The sequence below is a fragment of the Ovis aries genome, chromosome 1 (genome assembly GCF_016772045.2).
Source record: "Ovis aries strain OAR_USU_Benz2616 breed Rambouillet chromosome 1, ARS-UI_Ramb_v3.0, whole genome shotgun sequence".
NCBI lineage: Eukaryota > Metazoa > Chordata > Mammalia > Artiodactyla > Bovidae > Ovis > Ovis aries.
In genome coordinates, this window is record NC_056054.1 from 189,606,979 (window position 1) to 189,630,274 (window position 23,296).

Here is a 23,296-nt window from a genome sequence, read left to right on the forward strand (position 1 = left end):
TGGATAACATGGTGCCTGTGTTTTAGAAAGAACCCCAGGTGATTCTGAAGCATTCTAAAGTTTGAGAGCCTCTGACTTGAGAGATTCAGTCCTTAGTGATGAAAAGTGTGGTGATACCATAAACAGGAATCAAGGCACCGTGGTGAGGAGATGCTCTCAGGGAGCTGCCAAGGACAAAGACGAGTTCCAGTCACCCCAGCCTGTTGGGCTGGCCAGAGTGGAGGGGCAGGGGCGGAAGACTGCTGGTCTCCTAGCTGGCCTCCACCTGGCATCACATGTGTCAGGGGACAGGACCATGGTTCTCAGGGGAAGATAATCTGTTCACCTGCTAATGAGTTTCAGCTGAGTCCTCTTGGAAAAATGACAGCTTTCCCTGCCATAGCAAGACATTTATTTTGACCATACTTGTTCCAGAGATGAGATAGAAAATGAATTGCTGATAACTGATAATTGCTGATAATTGGGCATTTCAAGTGTTGCCCACATGCTCTCCAGTCACAGCCAATGGGGAGCAGGGTGGTGTTGGCAAAGGATGAGCCATTCCCCTTTAGAACTAACATGCAGTGTGCTGTGTAAGGAAGCAGAAATAATGATTTGATGGGTTGTCCTGGGTACTCTCACACATCATGTGTACTGGAGTCTTTAACAGGACAAAATGTATTGTTGACACGTGATGACGCGTCAGCTCTCCTTCCTGAGCTCAGAATAATGGCTTCTACAGAGTTGAGGGCTGGGGCTGGGAGGTAGGAGCTGAGTGGGGCAGTTCTTCACTTTATGGAAAACATCTTGCCTATTTTATCAGGGATCAGATTATTACACAAAATTAATAACATATTTCAAATAAGATTATTGATCAGAGAGAGCCAGGGAGGGAATCAGAGAGTTGGAATTGTGATTTCACAGCTGTTTGCTAAACATCTTCATTTCCTTTCGTGGTTTTGCCCTTCATCACACAGAAAGTTCTCACATCAGATTGGTTAATTCACTAATTTATTGAGCTGATGTTATTTGAGGACTTAGCGGTAAACCAAACAAAGCTCCTGCCCATGTGGGGCTTATATTTAGGAAGTAGAGAAAAACACTACTGCAAACAAACAAATATGTCATAGGTGCTATGTGATAGCCAGTGAGCTAAATGAATAAGCCATGGAATGTGTTTAAGAAAAGGTTCCAAGCATCCTAGGGAGGTGGGAGGGGGGTTCAGGATTGGGAACTCATGTACACCTGTGGCGGATTCATGTTGATGTTTGGCAAAACCAATACAGTATTGTAAAGTAAAATAAAGTAAAATAAATAAATAAAACAGCAAAAAAAAAAAAAAAAAAAAGAAAAGAAGAAGAAAAGGTTCCAAGTATGTGAAATGGAACCTACACAGTCCTTGGGGCCAGAATGAGCTAGATGCATTCATGAAAACAGGAGAATGGTCAGAGTACCATGGTGAATCAGGGGAGAAGGGAGAAGAACCTAGGTTCCTCTGTAAGTTATGATGCCCTTAATTTATTATGGTGCACATTTTAATGATGCTTTAGATACCTAAACCACTCACAGGTAAACAGAGCTTAGACACCAACTTGAAACTTTGTTCAAAGGTAGTTGCCTTAAAATGCAGGGTCCTCCTGCATTTTAAGTTGGAGTTCTTCTCCAGTGTTAAGTGAAAGTGAAGTCGCTCAGTTGTGTCTGACTCTTTGTGACTGCATGGACTGTAGCCTGCTAGGCTCCTCCATCCATGGGATTTTCCAGGCAACGATACTGGAGTGGGTTGCTATATTCTTCTCCAACATTAAGATTCTGTCATATTAGAAGAATCAAAAAAATCAGAGTCCCAGGACAGGAAGCAGCTACACCTTTGATTTTCTCCCATTAATTTGGTTGCATTCATGCCCACTGTTCAGAAAATATAATACTTCTCTTCAAAAGGACTTTTCTGTTCTCCTTAGCAGCTAGAAATAACTGTCTCCTCCCCTGAAAAACAGAGTCTTGATTGTATACTAGTTGGAATAAACACAATTAGATGAGGAAGAAAGGGAGTGATTAGGGAATTATACATAATGGCAGTTAGATTGGCTCCTAAATCCAGTTCAGGATGTGAGTGTCTCCCTTGGAAAAGGCTGTTCTGGGAAAGGACTAATTCTGGTGGAAAAGTTGGGGAAAGTTGGGGCATGAGAAAGGAAGAACTTTACAAGTGGTTTGCAAGATTACCTGCCTGCTGTTGTGGTGAGGAGTCCTGAGCTGACCAGGACTACTGTCCCCAGTGACAGGCAAAGGACAGGCCTCCGGCTGAATGGGTTGGCACAGCTTTCCCCGAGACAGTAGGCTGCCATGCTTGCACTTGACAGTTCATGTCTATAAGTATTCATTGAGTATCTCCTGCGTGTGCAAGGCTGATGGGGATACTGCGGGCAAGCAAGTGATGAAAGGGTAGCATACAATGGTGAAAACTTCGTACTTCTTCAGGAACCACCTGCAGAGTGAGACAGTGCAGAGGGAGGATACACACAAAGGGAGAACTTTGAATGCAGGCTGTGAGAGGTATTGAAAGGGAGGGTCCTAGCTAAGGAGTATGGAGCTAGAGGCATTCAGAGCCATATGTTGAGAGGATGAGTCTGAGTTGACTTCAGCATGTCTTAACAAACCCCTCTGCCAAGTACCATGCTATGTCCAGGAATCACAGAGAGGTCAGAGTCTAGTGGAAGAGACCAGCCTGTGGGCAATAATTGTAGTCTGAACAGAGCAGAGAAGAGTGATACCACCCCCAGCCTGAGTGGGATGTTAGAAAAGACTTTCCAAAACTAGAGATTTTGAGATGGTGCTTAAAGGATAAAAACAAAGGAGCCTGGGAAGTAGATGTAGGGAGAAAAAGAGACATTTCATGTGAAGTGAAAAATAGCAAGAACAAAACTCAGAAGGTAATAAGCAGTTTTGGGGATATTGAGAGGTGGGACAGGAATTCGTTGGAGGTGGGGTTTGGGGTGGGTGGGGCTGGTCACAGAGGACTTCACATGTCATGTTAACACTTCCCTCATAGCTCAGTTGGTAAATTATCTGCCTGCGACGCAGGAGACCTGGGTTCGACTCCTCGGTGGGAAAGATCCCCTGGAGAAGGAAATGGCAACCCACTCCAGTATTCTTGCCTGGAGAATCCAATGGACAGAGGAGCCTGGTGGGCTACAGTCCATGGGGTCGCAAGAGTTGGACGCTACTTAGCAACTACACCACCACTACCAAAAATTATACCCCAGTGAAATGCCTTCAGGAATGCAAGGGTTAATTCAACATAAGCCTAAATTTATAATTCTTCAGATGGATTTCATATCCCTAATTTTTTTTTATCATTGCGATCCAGCTATATTAATAATTTATAGTTTATTTTTAAACCTTTGTATATAAAATTACTCCTTTGAAATTAAAGGCACATCTTGCCAGAATCAGACTGAGAACTATCATTGGGTGCTACTTCCCACTCAAATTCATTCACACACCTGTCATTTATCAAAACCAGAATGTGAGTATGAAAACTGAAAGAAAGCATGAAAAAATCTGTCATCTGCTATCCCTTGTGACTCACTTGCTTCTGCACCAGTGACAAGTTCCTCTTCCACCCAGTTTTTCAAGCCTTTCTCCTGGAGGGATTAACCTTCCACCTGCTTCTTCATCACCCCCATGCCCAGTCACCAAATCCTAGCCATTCTGTCCCCTAAATAATACTCAAACCTGTCTCCTCACAGACACTGCCATTGGCCTCATCTGAGCTATTGCCTCTTGTCAGGATTTCTGTAGGAACTTCCTATTTTCCTACCCATGTTCCTGCCTTCATCCAATCGATTCTCCACAAAGCAGTGAGAGCAATAATTTTTCAATCAGATCTGATGGTGTCTTCCTCCTCCTTTAGCCCTTCAGTGGCTCTTAGGCCAAACACTGGAATGAAGCTCAGCCCACCAAGGCTTAGCTCTATCTGGTACCTGCCTTCTCTGGGCGCATTTCCTACTAAAGCCTACTTCAGCCATGCTGATCTTTGCAGCTGCTAACTTGGTTAAGTCCTACTGTCTCTCGGGTCTCAGCTAAACCTCATTTCTTCAGAGTGAGCTTCCCTGACTGTTGGCACTTTTCACCCTTGCAATTAATGACGAATTGTGTGGTTTCATATCTAGTCCTCATTACCCACCTAGACTTGAGTTCCGAGAGTCAGGGCCAGCCCTGCCTTGTTTAATCCTGCACCTTGGGCCGTCCTCTGGCCTGACACTAGGCCGCCATGAGACTAACAATATATATTTATTAGAGTATGTGAATAGCCATATCCCACACATGCTTCTCTGTATCCAGAGGACCCTTCCTTCAGACAAAAAATAAAAGGAAAACCTCCTATTGTTGGAAACACTTAGATACCAATTCAAAACCATCAATAGTATCATTACCTATCATCCTGTACTATCCTAACTATAACTGATAATTGACTGTTTTAAGTAGGATCTTGTAGATGAGAGAAATTAAATAAAGGGGCACAAATAAGGGGTACCTTGATGGGTGCTTACACTTTGATAGGGTCCAGGGTGAGGCTAGAAACTCAATTTATTCTTCAGCCAGTGATGTTCAGGTTCTGGGTCTCACTAGACTTCCGATGCTGCACATTAATTTACAGTGTGTCACTAATTGCCAGGCACTGCTGGTGTCTGCTCACAAGCACATTTCTCTGCTATGCAGTACATGTTAGAACCCTGTATCACCAGGGTTGGGGACCATGAAATCAAAGGTCAAGAGAGCTTATGAACTGTCTGAAACAAAATCGTCAGAAATTATCATTTTGAACAATTCATTGATTACATTTATCTGTCCTCAGGTACTTTTTCAGTCTCTATGTATTACTAAAGTAATTTTATTCCCTTCCTAAAGCTTTTGCTCTTATATTTGTTAAACTGATTTCCCTGCAGTCCCTGAAGCCTCAGTGAGGTTACACTGTTTTCCCCACAGCTCCAGTTCTAATGAAAGAAGTTAGACTAAATGGAGACAATGTAACATCACAGAGCAAAGTTATGTTTAAACTAAGTAAAAGCCCCTTAAATATGAAATAGACTTTAAGTGGTTAAATTTGAGCTAATTAAGTAAACTAGGTGTCACTAAGGGAAAATGAATTGACATTTTAAAGAAAGCAAAATAACTGAAACAGGAAACAAACTGCTTTTAAAAGAAAATGTTTAAAAGTTGTGAAAACACCCTCCGGGAGTATAAAAGCTAACTGTTTGTGAACTAGTACATCTGAAACATTTCTCTCTAACCAATTTGCTTTAGAATATTATTTAGAATATTTGTTGAAAATGAAATAGATTGAAATTTTAGAGATTGAAAATGAAAAGGAACAAAATAAGATTCATGAAAAAACTGCCAGAGAAGTAGATCACACTTAACTACTCAAAAAAAATTTTTTTAATTATGATCTGAAAAATACATCATAAATTCCAAGCACTCGTGAAAAGCTACAAGACAGCTCTTTTGTATATAAAAATTATCTCCAAGCTTCAGTTCATTCTCAAAAGGGGATTAATGAAAGTTTAAATATGCATAAAAATTATAAAGTTGCACCATCCATGGTGCCCAATATATGGGAAAATTTGTGACTAGAAATGTTTATCTTTGGCTTTGCATGCTAATACCCATCATTCCTTTTACTATACAGAACTGTGGATCAAATTGTGGTAAGTCAAGTAAAAATGCACTCTCCTGATTTTTTTTGCTGAAATATCACCATAAGTAACTCAAAAGAAAAGTAGGCTCTTCTTTATTCTAAGAAAGGGATATTTAAAGTTCCTTTCAGTGCTGCTTTCAGTGTTTGCAAAAGGTAAAAATTCAGTTCACTTACTATTGCAATTTCTTTCTGCAGATGTGCCTCCAGAATATTAAAAAGTATTGTCAGATTTTTGTTAGTGTTTAAAATCTTTTTGGTTGAAGTATAGTTGATTTACAATATTGTGTTAGAGTCAGGTGTACAGCAAAGTGATTCAGTTTTATATATATATATTTTCACATTCATTTCCATTATTGATTATTACAAGATATTGAATATAGTTTCCTGTGTTATATATAAATTCTTTTTGCTAAAATGTTTAAGCTCTTTACACTAAATGTTTAGATAAAGTCATTTTTGAAAAGGCTTTTTTCCCCTTTATTTTCATGGATGATTACCTGACTTGGCTTTGTACCATGTACTTTTGTTAAACCTCATTTTTATATTTATATGTGCTCTTCTCTAATACCATCTTGGTATGACTTTATGATATTGAAAGTTTCCATACTTCGTACAATTGCAGGCATTAATTTATCTCAAATGTCAGAGGCTGTGAAGCCAAAGGCTAGCTTCTGTAGAACCAGAACTCCCATGCCTGCAATCCAGGCAATGATTTGGTCTCTCTGCTTACCACAGGACAATCTGTAAAAGAAACAGCATTAAAGTACCCTTTAAACAGGCCTAGTCCATCTGAATCATTTTCCCAAAAGTCCTTCTAAAATCTGGGAAAACTAGTACCTCATTAATCAAATGTTTAGCTGAAGTTTACTGTAGTAGGAGCAGAGTCAAATTAGTTGAATCTTGGTAGGATCTGCAACAGGTGTGTCTGCCCTGCAATTCTGATTTAATTGTGGCCATTTGATTTATTGAGTGCCAACTTCTCAGAGCCCAGATGAACTGCTTCCCTTCTCTCTGGGAGACCCACATTTTTGTGATGGAGGCCTGGCATGCTGTGATTCATGGGGTCACAAAGAGGCAGACACGACTGAGTAACTGAACTGAACTGATGTGGACAAATGCAAAAGGGACTCCAGGCTTTGATCCTGCCTATATTTCAAGGGTTTTACTAAGGGGCACCCACTCCTCCTGTCAAGTGACCCTCAGGACAACATATTTTCTCACCTTCTCAGCATTCCCTCACCCATCCCTCTACTGCTTCAGTCACCTCTTTTTCAGCTGCCCTCAACTCCAGGGAAAATGTCTTAAGGCCAACCACTAGACCTTAAGTCTGGAGAACATGGAGTCTCTACTGCTAAGGTCTAGCAGTAGACCTTTAGCGATGCTAAAGACCTTTATTTGGTTGATTGGTTGATGCTGATTGAGGAGAAAGATGAAAAGAAGCCAGAGAACACAACTGTCCTGGTGATTGGCTATCTTTGGTACAGTTCCAGTTGGGGATTGGCTACTCTGGACTTTACCCCCAGAATTAGGGAGGGAGTCCCAGGAGAGCAATGAGGCAGGGTCCCCATGACTTAGTGCCACTTCCATGAGCATTTTTGTGGTGGAGTGAGAGCCAAGGAGCTGCCTGGCACTGCCTGTGTGTGTGCTCAGTGGTTCATTGATGTCTAACTCTTTTGTGACCCCATGGACTGTAGTCTGGCAGGCACTTTTGTCTATGGAATTTTCCAGGCAAGAATACTGGAGTGGGTTACCATTTCCTACTCCAGGGGGATCTTTCTGACCCAGGGATTACTGCCTAATTTCCTACAAATGTGTCTGATTTTGTGGTTGGAGTCAAAAGTTGTGAGAGGATTAAACTGTGTCTGGCGGTCTATGTAGCTTGTTTAAAATAATGGGCTTATTAAGGCTGAGAAAACTGAACAAGTAATGAGAGGATATTCTGGAGATCAAAGAGGAAGAACTGAACTTAGTTAAGGGTGGGATTATTATATTGCCAATGACAGTAATGAAATCCCTGTGTCTATCATGGATTGAACATTTCCACCTGGACTGCCACTTTCTAATTGGGATGGGACTCTGATAGCCTAGCGGTCACACACATTGTCACATGTCTTTCCTTTTGCCGAGAAGTCATTGTTTCTGTCTTCCTTCTCTGACTAGGTGTTAGATTGGATTGAAAACCACGGCGAGGCCTTTCTCAGCAAGCACACAGGGGTCGGGAAGTCTCTGCACCGAGCTCGGGCCCTGCAGAAGAGGCATGATGACTTCGAAGAGGTGGCTCAGGTGAGATGCTGTGAACGGTTGTATGTGTTTGGATCCCGAAGAAGGAGACCAGGGCTGTGGCTTTGGTGTTTGGTGGGGCACTCTGGGCTGCCTTCCTGCCTGATGCAAGGAGATCCTTGTTTTGGATCACTAGATGAATGGTAAATAAATATTTGTCAACTGCGAACAGTTGCAATAGAAAAACTAAGGCAGGGAAGAGGTAGCTGGGAAGGGTATCAGTACAGGATGGTAACCCTAACCCCATGCTCCTCCTCCTTACTGAGGTAGAGGAATTGGGTGTAAAATCCATTGCCAGTTTGCTCATGTAAAGTACAGGTCAGAGAGAAAAATAAGAGTGGGGAGGCTTCCCCTGTCACAAGCATTACTTTTCCTTGTCCAGCCAGCAAGTAATCTCTTGATATAACTCACCTCTCCCTGCTTCTGCTTCCTGATTAGACTGTGTCTTTAGGAGAGAAGAGAGTGTCGTGCCTTCCAGAAGCCTCCTGCTTTTAGGAGGAGTGTTTCCTCCAGAAAGGGGCACAGGGGATGTGGGCCGCAGAGGAGACACGTACACGCAGGCGCAGTCAGTACATCACTGCCCTGTAAATAGGCCTCTAGAGCTGGGTCTCATGTTCTGGAAATGAATCCTTATTCATGTCTTGTTCCCTGTCCCCATTCTGGGGAAGGGAGTGGGCAGTGGAGCTGCCTAGCATCCTAGAATTGGTAGTCCACATAGGAAAACCACCCCTGCCCATGATGAAGGCAGGTGGACGGACAGTCAGTAGCCAGCTGCCTCAGCTCTGCTTTGTCCTGTATTGTGTGACAATCATGCTCAAGTGATGAGAAAGGAGGTGATCCAGGCAGGAAAGGGCTCTGTCTTTCTTGCTTCTGTTTTCAACTAGGTGAGGGCCACTGGGAGGAGAGAAATGGATTTGACCCAGAATTAGATAATTTCTGAGTTAGAGATCAGTGCCAATCAGTGAAAGCATTAGAAACCTGTGCTGGTTGTTATGGGCTGCTGGTTATGAGACAGTCACGAAGGGCATCACACATGGTATGAAGTCAGAGGCTGGGGGCCACTGGTCAGCAGCACTACAGAGGGTTGTGAACCTGCACTGCAGAGGGTCATGATGGAGTGCAGAAACCTCTTTCAGCTTCATGATTTTATGATTCTTTTGACCCAAGGCTGATATGACAAGGGAATTCTGAGCTCCCATTTTCTGCATTCAAGTTTAAAACCTGTGTCGAATCAAAGCAGGAAAAGAGCTGTCTCATCTGTCACGGTGCCTGGAAATATGCCCTTCTGCAGGGAAGAGCAGAGAAATGGCTACCCATGGGGACAGGTCTAGGGCAGCACAAAGTCCCTGAACCAACACTTCTCCGCTCGTGGGATAGTGGATGCACCTTTGATTCTCGCTGCTTGTTACTCTTTGAGGTAAAGATACTTAAGGCAGTCATTAGAATAAATAGAAAGAAATTATACCTGTGAAGAATGAATGTAGCAATTCATTATCTGTCATTAGACTTTAACCTAAATCTTGTGTTGATTACCTTTGAACACATTTTAACTCATTTGAAGGAAATGAATTAATATTTACGCGTTCTCCTTCATCCTGCAGATGGCACTCTTTCAACAGCCTATGTAGAAGCCGAGCTGTGTGAGTAAGGGAGCCTCAGTCACGACAGCCTGACAGGCAGATGGGGAGGGGTCAAGGCCAGGGGGCTCACCAACAGCTGTCTCTGCAGGCCTTTCTAGTCTAAGCTGCTGAGATTGTCCATGCTCAAACAGAAGAGCCGGGAACCAGGAGACCCCTTCTGGTCCAGACAGATACTTGACTCAAGTTGCCCATAAACTTATCAAATGGCTCAGGCGATAGAGTAAATCAGATTTTTAAAAGCACTTACTACATACATACGCACACACACACATTATATATATGTGTGTATATATATGTATGTGTGTGTGTGTGTGTATATATATATAATGTGTATGTATGTTGCATGTTAAATGTCACTGGCGGTATAAACGAGCATAGAAATGGAATTGCTACACATAAAAGCATAGTTGTCAGGGGACAGATGCGTCCATATCTGCTGAGGAGGTAGAATGGGCAATGGTGCTGCCATTTTGTCCTGAGATATTTTCTATAACTCAGTAGGGGAATATTCAAATGCTTGTGGTTTAGAGAATAGTTGTGCCCACTCTGTTAATGGTCTGCTTTATGACCTCATTATCTGAAATGCCAGACTCTCTGTAAGCTGGTTTAGTCAAAAATTAACAAGCATTTACATTCAAATATATATATTTTAAAATCTCAAAGCCACAAGTCACATTTAAGTAGCTAAGCACTAGTGTGACATTTTTGAAAGACCATTCAAAAAAAAGAGTTAAAGAAACATTAAAAACACAGTCACAATTAGGTACTTCATTCAGTAATCTCTGGTTAGTTATTTCTCTAGCTGATCCTTGCTTTTCCTCAACCTTGAATACATTTTTAAATACATTTGAGTACATTCTGAGTCTTGGGGTCAAAAATAGGCAAAAAAAAAAAAGGAAGAGAAACATTTTAGTGGACCTACTAATGACCTTGCCCCTAAAGGATATTCAAAGTATAATCAGCTAACTTAACCAGCTAACTATAACCAGAGTAGTAGGGTGAGTAGAATAGGATAATTCCTAGAGATGGATAGCCTAAGTCCACAGAATTGGACAATTCAGTCTCCATGTCCCATCAAGTCTCTGTGTAGGTCCCCATAGAAAATGAAACAAATGCATAGTTTCTGTCTTGCGGAACTCACAATCTAATAAAAAACATGCAGCCAGTGTATTCTAACCCTCTAAGAAGTCCTGCAGTAAGAGAGGGGACGTAACCTTTACTCTTTAAGGGTTTTCAAGGAGTACATCTAGTGAAACCAAGATAAAGCCTGAGTTCATTTGATGATCCAAAAAATATGCCTGCCTAGCGGTAGTGTGGCGACCTTTGGACTAAGTTCCATCTTTCTTGTCACGCCTGAGATGGTAACCAATTATAGCAGCTGCAAATGCAAGCAGAAGGAAGAGCGGGGAGAGATTAAGTAGATACTTTTTCACACTCCAGTTTCTCAGAGATGATGAAAGCTTCTTAGGCAGGATGGAAAAAATGGTGAGAAAGCCAGGAAAATGCTGATAAATTAATGTCATGAAGTGGGCAAGTGGAAGAATGTGAAACAGCAGAGAAATGAGGGACAGTCTTACCCTTTGGAGCTTGCCTGGCACTCTTCCCATTGGGGTGGACTCAGTACATTCCTCTTTCTCCTTCCCTCACTAGGGAGAAGTTACTGGCATGAGCTGATGGGAGGGGTCTTATGACCACTGTCAGGAAGAAGAAAGATATTTTATATAGTGGATAATTCCCAAACAAGGGTTTTTAAGGTCATGTTCTACAGACTTGATGTGGAAAATTGAGAGGAGGTCAGAGCCAATATCCAAGATATTATATAGAGCCTGCCAAGAACTTCTTATCAAGACTGTGAATTGCCCACTGCCCCCGCCACCACTTTTGCTGCTTCCTGTGTGGAACAGACGGCAAACTCAGAGAATTGAGAGTCCATTCTTAATGGCTAAAGTTCTGGGGGGCGCACTGAGAGATTCAGAAGCACAAGTGGTGTTTCTGCCTCTTGTTCTGTATGATGGTAGTGACTATGAGAAAGAAGGGAGGCTGAGAAACAAATGATTTCCTGTGTAAATGATGTTTTAAAAAGTCTTTTGGACGATATCCTGCAAAGCCAGGATGATGGACTTCTGGCAAGGGGCAGAGTGCATCTTGTAAAGATGGAGAAGGATGTGCCTTGGCAGGAAACCTCGTTGATCTGTCTAGAAGGATTTAGGTGAATTTTGAAATTGAAGGAGAAAATTAACCCCATTAAAGCCAAAACCAGATATGTGAGGCCCACAGGTGACACAGAAAGAAGCATTTTCTGAAGGAAATGCCCTTAGGTCAACATAAGTTAGAAAAAATACCAAAAGTACAGATTGTAAACAATATTTGTAGTTTCTCTTATCCATATATCAACAAAAGGCATGTGTAATAAGTAAGGTACTTAGAGTTTAACACAAGATAAATGTAAATATTCCTGAGACTTTAGGGTATTAAGCATAAGTAAAAAATGGCAATTGTATAAGGTTTTCTGTTTAGACTCTTTTCATAGGAGGGCTAAGGATATATTAGAAAGGTTCTTATCTATATGAAATCTACAAGCCTGAGGGTAGTAAACAGTATGAAGAAATAATAGAGATTAAAGGAGAGCAAAGAGAAAGCCATGCTTGTGACTCGAGAGGACCATAGTCTCCTCCATTAGATGGAGGATATAGGAATGTCTGATATGATTTCAGTTCTGGCTCAGGGAAAACTATAGTGGTTATGAGAGCCCTCAAATTTCCTGGCATCTCCTGTAAATTGTGACACCGTAAATAAAACATTAATAAGTTGATGAGAGCAAAGCGTTCTATTAATACAATATAGAGAGAGGATCATTTTAGAAAAGCTTGAAAGACTCTCAAGAACCTTGACCTTTAGATGAAAGAGTTTAGACATTTCTCTTAAAGGGGAATATTAAAGACATTTGAATGATGATACAAATTAAAATATAATCTCTAAACCAGAGAAATAAGAATTTCTTTATGCACTATTTAGATCATATAAGAATATTGTGCCTAATTCTAGAAAATATGTTTTCAAAAGGATATTGACAAACTGTGCTATGATTGTTGGAAGCCTGCCAAGATAGCGACATTGAAATAACTGGATATGTTCAATTATATGTTCAACTATTTTGAGTAAGTATTTTTGTATGGAAGGTTGGGGTGGGTGGAGGATTGATAGTTGAACTCTTCCTGTAGAAGAAATAGGGTGAAAGGTATTGTGAAGCTAATTTTAGCTTAACTCATGTATCATTTCCAACCCGCAGTTACTTTTTTATACACTATCCAAAACCAGAATGAAATGCCTTGTGATGCAGTGAGCTTCTTATCATGGGAGGCTTTACATTAGAGGCAACTCTTTTTTCCTTAAACATCCTCAAGTGTTTCCCATCTTAAAAAAAAAAAAATGAATAAAAAGAAACCCTACTTCCCATTTCTTCTTCCCTTGAAAGCCCTAGTTCTTAAGAGAACAGTTTATAGTTGCATGGGCACTTACTTCCTTACCTCCTAGATGCCCTTTGACCTCTGCCATTGGGCTTCTTTTCTTGCTAACCAATAGAGGTTAATCTTACCAAAGTCTCCACCTGAACGTTTCTTTTTGCCTGTTAAATCCAAAGGATACTTTTTTAGATATTAATTGGTCTTCCTGAAGCATTTGACCCTGTCAGCCACTTTTTAAATCCCCCATCGTCAGCCTTCCATGACAGCTAGATCTCTTGGTGTCCACATGACTTTCTTACTGGTCCTTCTTAGGCTCTTCTCCTTTTCCCCAGGATTTGTTCCGCAGACCTTCTCTTGTCCCTTTACACTGCCTGCATGATTTTATACTCTTTCCCACTCTCACTTGGCCCCCTGCTCTGATGGCTTGCAGATCCGTGTCTCGTCTCTGGTCTCACCCTGCACTTCCTGTCTGAAAACCCACTGGCCGTCTGGCCATTTCCACTTCAGTTTTTCAGAGGGTTCTCCAACCTCATGTGTCCAGAGTTTATTTGAGCATCTTCTACTCCTTCCAGGTGTACTCTTACCCCTGTGTTCCCTGTGCTAGTGAACAGCACCAACCATCCAGCTGCTTGAGCTAGAAATGTGGGAGTTGTTCCTGACTCTCACTCCTGAATCCTTCACAAAATCCTACTGACTCTATATCTTTAATGTCCCTTTTCTTCCATCTTCTTTACCACTGCCGTAGAGCAGAGTCTCATTGTCTCTTGATTGGATTACTACAGTATTCTCCTGTTTTCCCTGACTCTAGTCATGGTCTCCTTAAATCCATGCACAAATTGCTACCAGAGTGGTTTTCCTAAAATGCACATCTCATTGTGTTACTCCATTTGTTATGGTACTCATAGGTGTCTTCCCACTGGGATTAAGTTCAGACTCTTTTTTTTTAAAGACGGCTTGGCTCTTACTTTTCTGTCTGTGCAGAATTTCTCTAGTTGTGGCAAGTAGGGGCTACTCTCGGGTCGCAGCACGTGGGCTTTTCATTGCAGTGGCTTCTCTTGTTGCAGAGTGCAGGCTCTAGAGCTCAGATTCAGTAGTTGCGGCACACAGGCTTAGCTGCCCCTCAGCATGTGGGGTCTTCCCGAACCCATGTCCCCTGCATTGGCAGGGAGATTCTTACCATCTAGACTCCAAGAAAGCCCCTCAAGCTCTTGATAGTATAGACCTTTTAGAACCTGACTGCTGCCTTCTCTGGTTTTACCTTTTATCCCTTCTGTGCTCTCTCCACCCCACTCTATGCTTCTGCTGTCTCAGGGTTTTAACTGAGCAGGTCATGCTCCCGAGTCTCAATGCAGTCTCCTCTTTAATCCTTCCTACTGTTTAACTACCCTGACCAGTTTCTGCTCATCTCTGAGCACTCATCAAGTCCTGCCTCTTCCTCCTCTCTTTTGAGGAGATCCTAATAACAACAGTACTAAAGGTAATAACGTGGACAGAGGAGCCCGGTGGGCCACAGTTCATGGGGTCTCAAAGAGTCAGGCACAACCGAGTAGCTAACAACAACAACAGTGACAATAACAGTAACACTGAGTACTTTCCATGTGCCAGACGCTGTTCATTTCATTCTCATAACATCCCATGAGTTAGGTATTGACATTCCCATTTACAGACAAGGAATCTAAGGCAAAGAAGTAAAATAATAACTCGAGTTGGCAGAGCTAGTAAGTGGTGGAACTGGGATCCAAATCCCAGTAGTCTGACTCCAGACCCCTGGCTCTCAACCCTTTTGCTGCAGTCTCTTGATTCACAAAGCTTTGGATGTCTCTGGGATCAGACCTGGCAGGGTGCTCAATTCCACCCCAGAACCAGTTCCTAGTCCTTTCTGTGTGAATCTGGGTGACCCCTCAGACAGCCACGTGTTAGCCTGTGGCCACCGGACTGCTGAGTGCCACTCTTTCCCACCTTGTGTCTAAGAATTCCCTTGGATTTCAGGGTCACCTACATGACCCTCTACGACATCTTCTTATCTAAAAGTTTTGTGTGACCCCAGGGCTGTGGAATCCTATGACTGCCTCTCACTATTCTCTGCCTATCCCCTGCCTCATCTGAAACACATGTACCCACAGTTGGTGATAGCTCGCTATGCTCTCTGCTGGAGCTTGGCTTATTTAACAATTAACTTGGCCAGTATCTGTCCTGAGTCTTCATTTCCATTTCCTAGCAAAAAGTGGGCTACACTTGACCCAGTCCAGGATATTATTTTGTCTCTTTCTTTTTACCTTATGCTAAAGTCAGGCTATCATTAACAAAACCTCTTTGTTTTCAGACCACATCCCCCTTGATAGCTCCACGAGCCTATTTGAGACCTCCCTCTCAGTTGTAATTTTTACAATATAGTAAAGAAAAGTGTAGCATTTGCAGTCAATCTGTTCTTTCCTTTTGTTGGCCTTGGACCCTGTGATAATCAATTTCCCTGAGACTCAGTGTCATCTCTAAAATGGAGACAGTGATACCTCCCCTGAAGACTGATGTGAGGGTCAGAAATAACACATGGAATGTGCCTAATAGAGCGTTTGGTTCCTAGGAGGTGCCTGGTGAATGGTGGCCTCTGCAGCAGCAGTGGTGATCATGGTAGTGGTGGTGATGGGACACTTCCAAGCCTCACTCCCCTCTAGGAGGGTTAGCATGTACCGTACTGTCACCTTTCAAGACTCGGCCTGGTGTGCTCTGTGTGTGCTGTGCTAAGTTGCTTCAGTTGTGTCCGACTCTGTGACCCTATGGACTGTAGCCTGCCAGGCTCCTCTGTCCATAGGCAAGAATGCTCGAGTGTATTGCCATGCCTTCCTCCAGGAAATCTTCCTGACTCAGGGATCAAACCCTTGTCTCAGGCATCTCCTGCATTGGCAGGAAGATTCTTTACCACTGGCACCATCTGGGAAGCCCCAGGTGTTGCCTGGTCTGCCTAATTATGTTGGAAAAAGTAGGCTTGTCCTTTGAGATGGGTCAGGTCCTGACTGGAAAGATCAGCTGCAGGAACTAAGCTTGGCCCTCAGGTTAAGCATATGCAAGAGGAGTCCATCCAATATGACCAGTCAGAACCATGGAAAAGGCATAGAGTAATGGTACATTCAGCCTTGGGGTGATAGGGGGTACAAGCATTGGGCCTCTGGGAGTCAGTGTATTCAGAGATCTAAGGAGGAAGATTGGTGGTTTGCATTGAGACGACTCTTAACAGATAGAAAGCTCTCTTAACAGCTAGCAGGCTTCAGTTGTTGCTGCTGCTGCTGCTGCTAAGTCACTTCAGTCATGTCCAACTCTGTGCGACCCCATAAACGGCAGCCCACCAGGCTCCCCCATCCCTGGGATTCTCCTGGCAAGGCAAGAACACTGGAGTGGGTTGCCATTTCCTTCTCCAATGCATGTAAGTGGAAAGTGAAAGTGAAGTCGCTCAGTCATGTCCAACTCTTCACGACCCCATGGACTGCAGCCCACCAGGCTCCTCTGTCCATGGGATTTTCCAGGCAAGAGTACTGGAGTGGGGTGCCATTGCCTACTGGGCTGCAAATCAGAGGCAGGGTTTCTAGGGAACCAGGTGAGGTAGGGCTAGGGGTAAAAGCCATATTATCAAATGTGAACACCAGGGCAAGGCTGGGTTAGCTGCCAGTGAGACCCGATATGGAGGACTAGCCTGTTGGTATGACATGTGCTTCCATTTGATTTCTGTCATGGGACTGAATCTAAGCCTACATGGGGCCTCAGCAAAGGGGAAGGAAGGAGAGAGAGTCTGGGTACCAAGAGAGAGCACTCTCCCTTCTCAAGGGTTCTCTGCCTCAGTGGTCTTCCTTGGAGGGGCCCCGAGTGTGTGGGCACTACTTCCACAAGGTGACAACATATTTACCTTGCACAGTGAGACTAACACACTGGTGGGAAGAATCAAGTTGCTGACCTCAGAGACCGCTGATGTGGTTTAGAAAGGAAACCAGGAAAGCTGTTCCAGAGAAAAGCTTCCTCATCTGCCCGGTATTGATTCTGAAAGCAAGCCACGTATTACCATGTCTTCCAACAGTTGCTTTCAAACCATACTGTCTTCCTTTCTCTTCCACCTTTTTCATTTCTGTGACACTAGGCCCACAGGGTAGGCCTCTGGAAGCCAGCATTGTTGTAGCTAGAAGGGAGAGGGAGACCGTGATGGATTTGCATATGGGGGAATGTATGCAAATTATACAATGAAAATATTTCTCCTGGATAAAAACATTTTGAGAGTATTTTAAACCTGTGCTATAAGCATGTAAAAATAAGTAATAAAAATAACGGCCATTTACTGAATACATACCTTTATAAGAAATATCTCATTTCATCCTTTAAACAATTCTGTGCAGTAGATTTTAATGTTGTCTTCGATTTCCAGATGAAAAAATCAGGCCTAGAGATGGTCATTCAAGTTTTGGGGACAAGCTTTGAACCCAGACATTCTGATACCAGAACCCATGCTTCTAGCTTAATCCATTCAGAGTAATGGAAAAAATTGAGCTTCTTCAACTCTCACTTTATTTTTTTTCCAAATAGAGCTTCTATTTTTTTTGTAAATTTCTAATTATAAAACCACACATTTTCAATATAGAAGTTCAGTTCAGTTCAGTCGCTCAGTCGTGTCTGACTCTTTGCAACCCCATGAACCGCAGCACGCCAGGCCTCCCTGTCCATCACCAACTCCCGGAGTCCAACCAAACCCATGTCCACCGAGTCAATGATGCCATCCACCCATCTCATCCTCTGTCATCCCTTTCTGCTCCTGCCCTCAATCTTTCCCAGCATCAGGGTCTTTTCCAATGAGTCAGCTCTTAGCATCAGGTGGCCAAAGTATTGGAGTTTCAGCTTCAACATTAGTCCTTCCAAAGAACACCCCACCCAGGACTGATCTCCTTTAGGATGGACAGGTTGGATCTCCCTGCAGTCCAAGGGACTCTCAAGAGTCTTCTCCAAAATCACAGTTCAAAAGCATCAATTCTTCGGTGCTCAGCTTTCTTCACAGTCCAACTCTCACATCCATACATGACCACTGGAAAAACCATAGCCTTGACTAGACGGACCTTGTTGGCAAAGTAACGTCTCTGCTTTTTAATATGCTATCTAGGTTGGTCATAACTTTCCTTCCAAGGAGTAAGCGTCTTTTAATTTCATGGCTGCAATCATCATCTGCAGTGATTTTGGAGCCCAGAAAAATAAAGTCTGACACTGTTTCCACTGTTTCCCATCTATTTCCCATAAAGTGATGGGACTAGATGCCATGATCTTCGTTTTCTGAATATTGAGCTTTAAGCCAACTTTTTCACTCTCCACTTTTACTTTCATCAAAAGGCTCTTAATCTTCTTCACTTTCTGCCATAAAGGTGGTGTTATCTGCATATCTGAGGTTATTGATATTTCTCCTGGAATTCTTGATTCCAGCTTGTGCTTCATCTAGCCCAGATTTCTCATGATGTACTCTGCATGTAAGTTAAATAAGCAGGGTGACAATATACAGCCTTGACGTACTCCTTTTCCTATTTGGAACCAGTCTGTTGTTCCATGTCCAGTTCTAACTGTTGCTTCCTGACCTGCATACAGGTTTCTCAAGAGGCAGATCAGGTGGTCTGGTATTCCCATCTCTTTCAGAATTTTCCACAGTTTACTGTGATCCACACAGTCAAAGGCTTTGGCATAGTCAATAAAGCAGAAATAAATGTTTTCATGGAACTCTCTTGCTTTTCCATGATCCAGCAGATGTTGGCAATTTGATCTCTGGTTCCTCTGCGTTTTCTAAAACCAGCTTGAACATCTGGAAGTTCACAGTTCACGTATTGCTGAAGCCTGGCTTGGAGAATTTTGAGCATTACTTTACTAGCGTGTGAGATGAGTGCAATTGTGCAGTAGTTTGAGCATTCTTTGGCATTGCCTTTCTTTGGGATTGGAATGTAAACTGCCCTTTTCCAGTCCTGTGACCACTGCTGAGTTTTCCAAATTTGCTGGCATATTGAGTGCAGCACTTTCACAGCATCATCTTTCAGGATTTGAAATAGCTCAACTGGAATGCCATCACCTCCACTAGCTTTGTTCGTAGTGATGCTTTCTAAGGCCCACTTGACTTCACATTCCAGGATGTCTGGCTCTAGGTGATTGATCACACCATTGTGATTGTCTTCGTCTTGAAGATCTTTTTTGTATAGTTCTTCTGTGTATTCTTGCCACCTCTTCTTAATATCTTCTGCTTCTGTTAGGCCCCTACCATTTCTGTCCTTTATTGTGCCCATCTTTGCATGAAATGTTCCCTTGGTATCTCTAATTTTCTTGAAGATTTCTGACAGAATATGGTCCACTGGAGAAGGGAATGGCAAACCTCTTCAGTATTCTTGCCTTGAGAACCCCATGAATAGTATGAAAATGCAAAAAGATAGGACACTGAAAGATGAACTCCCCAGGTCAGTAGGTGCCCAATATGCTACAGAGATCAGTGGAGAAATAACTCCAGAAAGAATGAAGGGATGGAGCCAAAGCAAAAACAACATGCAGTTGTGAATGGGACTGGTGATAGAAGCAAAATTCGATGCTGTAGAGAGGAATGTTGCATAGGAACCTGGAATGTTAGGTCCATGAATCAAGGCAAATTGGAAGAGGTCAAACAGGAGATGGCAAGAGTGAACATTGACATTCTAGGAATCAGTGAACTAAGATGGACTGGAATGGGTGAATTTAACTCAGATGACCATTATATCTGGTACAGTGGGCAGGAATCCCTTAGAAGAAATGGGGTAGCCATCATAGTCATCAAAAAAGTCTGAAATGCAGTACTTGGATGCAATCTCAAAAACGACCGAATGATCTCTGTTCGTTTCCAAGGCAAACCATTCGATATCACGGTAATTCAAGTCTATGCCCTGACCAGTAACGCCAAAGAAGCTGAAGTTGAACAGTTCTGTGAAGACCTACAAGACCTTCTAGAACTAACACCCAAAAAAAGATGTCCTTTTCATTATAGGGGACTGGAATGCAAAAGTAGGAATTCAAGAAACACCTGGAGTAACAGGCAAATTTGGCCTTGGAGTACAGAATGAAACAGGGCAAAGGCCAATAGAGTTCTGCCAAGAGAATGCACTGGTCATAGCAAACACCCTCTTCCAACAGCAAAAGAGGAGACTCTACACATGGACATCACCAGACGGTCAACACTGAAATCAGATTGATTATATTCTTTGCAGCCAAAGATGGAGAAGCTGTAAACAGTCAGCAAAAACAAGACTGGGAGCTGACTGTGGCTCAGACCATGAATCCTCATCACCAAATTCAGACTTAAATTGAAGACAGTGGGGAAAACCACTAGATCATTCAGGTATGACCTAAATTAAATCCCTTATGATTATACAGTGGAAGTGAGAAATAGATTTAAGGGACTAGATATGATAGACAGAGTGCCTGATGAACTATGGATGGAGGTTCATGACATTGTACACGAGACAGAAATCAAGACCATCCCCAAGAAAAAGAAATGCAAAAAAGTGAAACGGCCTTCTGAGGAAGCCTTACAAATAGCTGTGAAGAGACGGGAAGCGAAAAGCAAAGGGTAAAAGGAAAGATATACCCATTTGAATATAGAAGTACAGACAAGCAAAAAGGAACAAAAATATTTTACCCACTCAGTTGTCTGTCTTAGTTGCTAATACTTTGGTGTTAATTCTTTCAGATATTTATTCTTCCATTATTTATACATATATGTATGTTGGTTGTCAGCTTTTCTCACTTAATGATATATCCATCGGAGAAGGCAGTGGCAACCCACTCCAGTGTTCTTGGCTGGAGAATCCTAGGGACAGGGGAGCCTGGTGGGCTGCCCTCTGTGGGGTGGCACAGAGTCGGACATGACTGAAGTGACTTAGCAGCAGCAGCAGATATATCCACGGTAATGGATAAATATCTACAGTGGTTTTGTTTTTGTTTTTTTGGTGATGAAATCTTTTATATTAAGACTTTTTACTCTTTCCCAGATTCTAGTAACTATAATTATAGGCTATTAAAAGTAGGTACCATTATAAGTTGGTAAAGAGAAGCACAGTAAGCATTGAAAACAGAGGGCTGGGTTTAAGCCAAACATTCAGAATCGTTTTCCAAGAGAAAGCTTCAGAGAATGGCAACTTACTTACAAATGCCCTCCCAAGCCTTTCCAGTTCCCCATTGTAGATGTACGTATATTAGAGGAATGTGAGGACATTCTGAGCCCCTAAAATTGGCTAAGATGATGGTGGAGACGGTGATGGTGGAGGTGGTGGTGGTGTGTGGGTGGGGAATTCTTCAAAACATTAATAGCTGTAGCCTCTCTCCTCTTCCCCCTTCTTCCCTCTCTCCTTTTTCTCTACCTACCCCCCCCCCCTTTTTTTTTTCCTTTTTGTCTGTTCCATCTCCTCTTGGGAGATCCTTTCCTGAAATCAGGGCTCTAGCCAGGATCCAGGATGCAGCACTTGGTTCCGATCCAAGTGTGGTTTTAGGTGGTAGTACTTTCCAGGACCCCTAAGAGCTGTGTGATGTCAGTCCTCTGCAGCTGTGATGGGCAAATCAGGAGTTTCTGGGCTCTAGGATAAAGGCTTTTGAGAACTTGTGAGTGGAGTGCTTCTGGGACAAGGGTGCCAGGAACCAGCACCTAAGAGCTTCAGGTGAAAGGGTTTCAGGCTAAATATTATGAAAACTGAAAGCTAAACTTACATCACCAACAAGAACAGCCCACCAAATAGATATGTGTTTTTTTTCTCTTCTGCTGAGCAACTGGAGATATTTCATGAACCAATTATGTTTGGAATAATTTTTTAATAGGAGGAAGAAAAGCCCACTGCCAAGTTCTGACAGGCATAAAGCATTACATCTGGTTATTCCACATGGATAGGCAAGCAGGTTTGGGACAGAGGGAGCTAAGTTCCTGTGGCCTCCTGTGGTACCAGGTGATATCCAAGCCTCATCGGGATAGGGTCCCTTTATTTGTCTCAGGATATGCAAGACAGCTGCCCAGCCGGCCCAAGGCACTGCCTCTTGGGTTTCGGTAGAGACTAGTATGGGCTTCCTGGTGGTTCAGATAGTAAAGAATCTGTCTGCAATGCAGGAGACCCGGGTTCAATCCCTGGGTTGGAAGGATCCCCTAGAGAAAGGAATGGCTAATACAGGTATGACCTAAATCAAATCCCTTATGATTATACAGTAGAAGTGAGAAATAGATTTAAGGGACTAGATCTGATAGATGGAGTGCCTGATGAACTATGGACGGAGGTTCGTGACGTTGTACAGGAGACAGGGATCAAGACCATCCCCATGGAAAAGAAATGCAAAACAGCAAAATGGCTGTCTGGGGAGGCCTTACAAATAGCTGTGAAAAGAAGGGAAGCAAAAAGCAAAGGAGAAAAGGAAAGATATAAGCATCTGAATGCAGAGTTCCAAAGAATAGCAAGAAGAGATAAGAAAGCCTTCCTCTGCAATCAATGCAAAGACATAGAGGAAAACAACAGAATGGGAAAGACTAGAGATCTCTTCAAGAAAATTAGAGATACCAAGGGAACATTTCATGCAAAGATGGGCTTGATAAAGGACAGAAATGGTAGGGACCTAACAGAAGCAAAAGATATTAAGAAGAAGTGGCAAGAATATACAGAAGAACTATACAAAAAGATCTTCACAACCAAGATAATCATGATGGTGTGATTACTCACCTAGAGCCAGATATCCTGGAATGTGAAGTCAAGTGGGCCTTAGAAAGCATCACTACGACCAAAGCTAGTGGAGGTGATGGCATTCCAGTTGAGCTATTTCAAATCCTGAAAGATGATGCTGTGAAAGTGCTGCACTCAATATGCCAGCAAATTTGGAAAACTCAGCAGTGGTCACAGGACTGGAAAAGGGCAGTTTACATTCCAATCCCAAAGAAAGGCAATGCCAAAGAATGCTCAAACTACTGCACAATTGCACCCATCTCACATGCTTGTAAAGTAATGCTCAAAATTCTCCAAGCCAGGCTTCAGCAATACGTGAACTGTGAACTTCCAGATGTTCAAGCTGGTTTTAGAAAAGGAACCAGAGATCAAATTGCCAACATCTGCTGGATCATGGACAAAGCAAGAGAGTTCCATGAAAACATCTATTTCTGCTTTATTGACTATGCCAAAGCCTTTGACTGTGTGGACCACAATAAACTGTGGAAAATTCTTCCACAGGTATTCCCAGAGATG

The 23,296-nt window shown here is 42.7% G+C and overlaps 1 protein-coding gene across 19 annotated transcripts in view; it reads left to right on the top strand.

Moving 5' to 3' along the window:
• KALRN (kalirin RhoGEF kinase) overlaps positions 1-23,296 on the top strand; it is a 699,404-nt gene that overhangs the window by 319,878 nt on the left and 356,230 nt on the right. For all 19 annotated transcript variants that reach the window (XM_042232347.1, XM_042232379.1, XM_042232348.1 and 16 more), the window contains exon 10: positions 7,838-7,960. In XM_042232347.1, the coding sequence (XP_042088281.1) occupies positions 7,838-7,960 (123 nt within the window). The remainder of the gene's footprint in view (positions 1-7,837; positions 7,961-23,296) is intronic.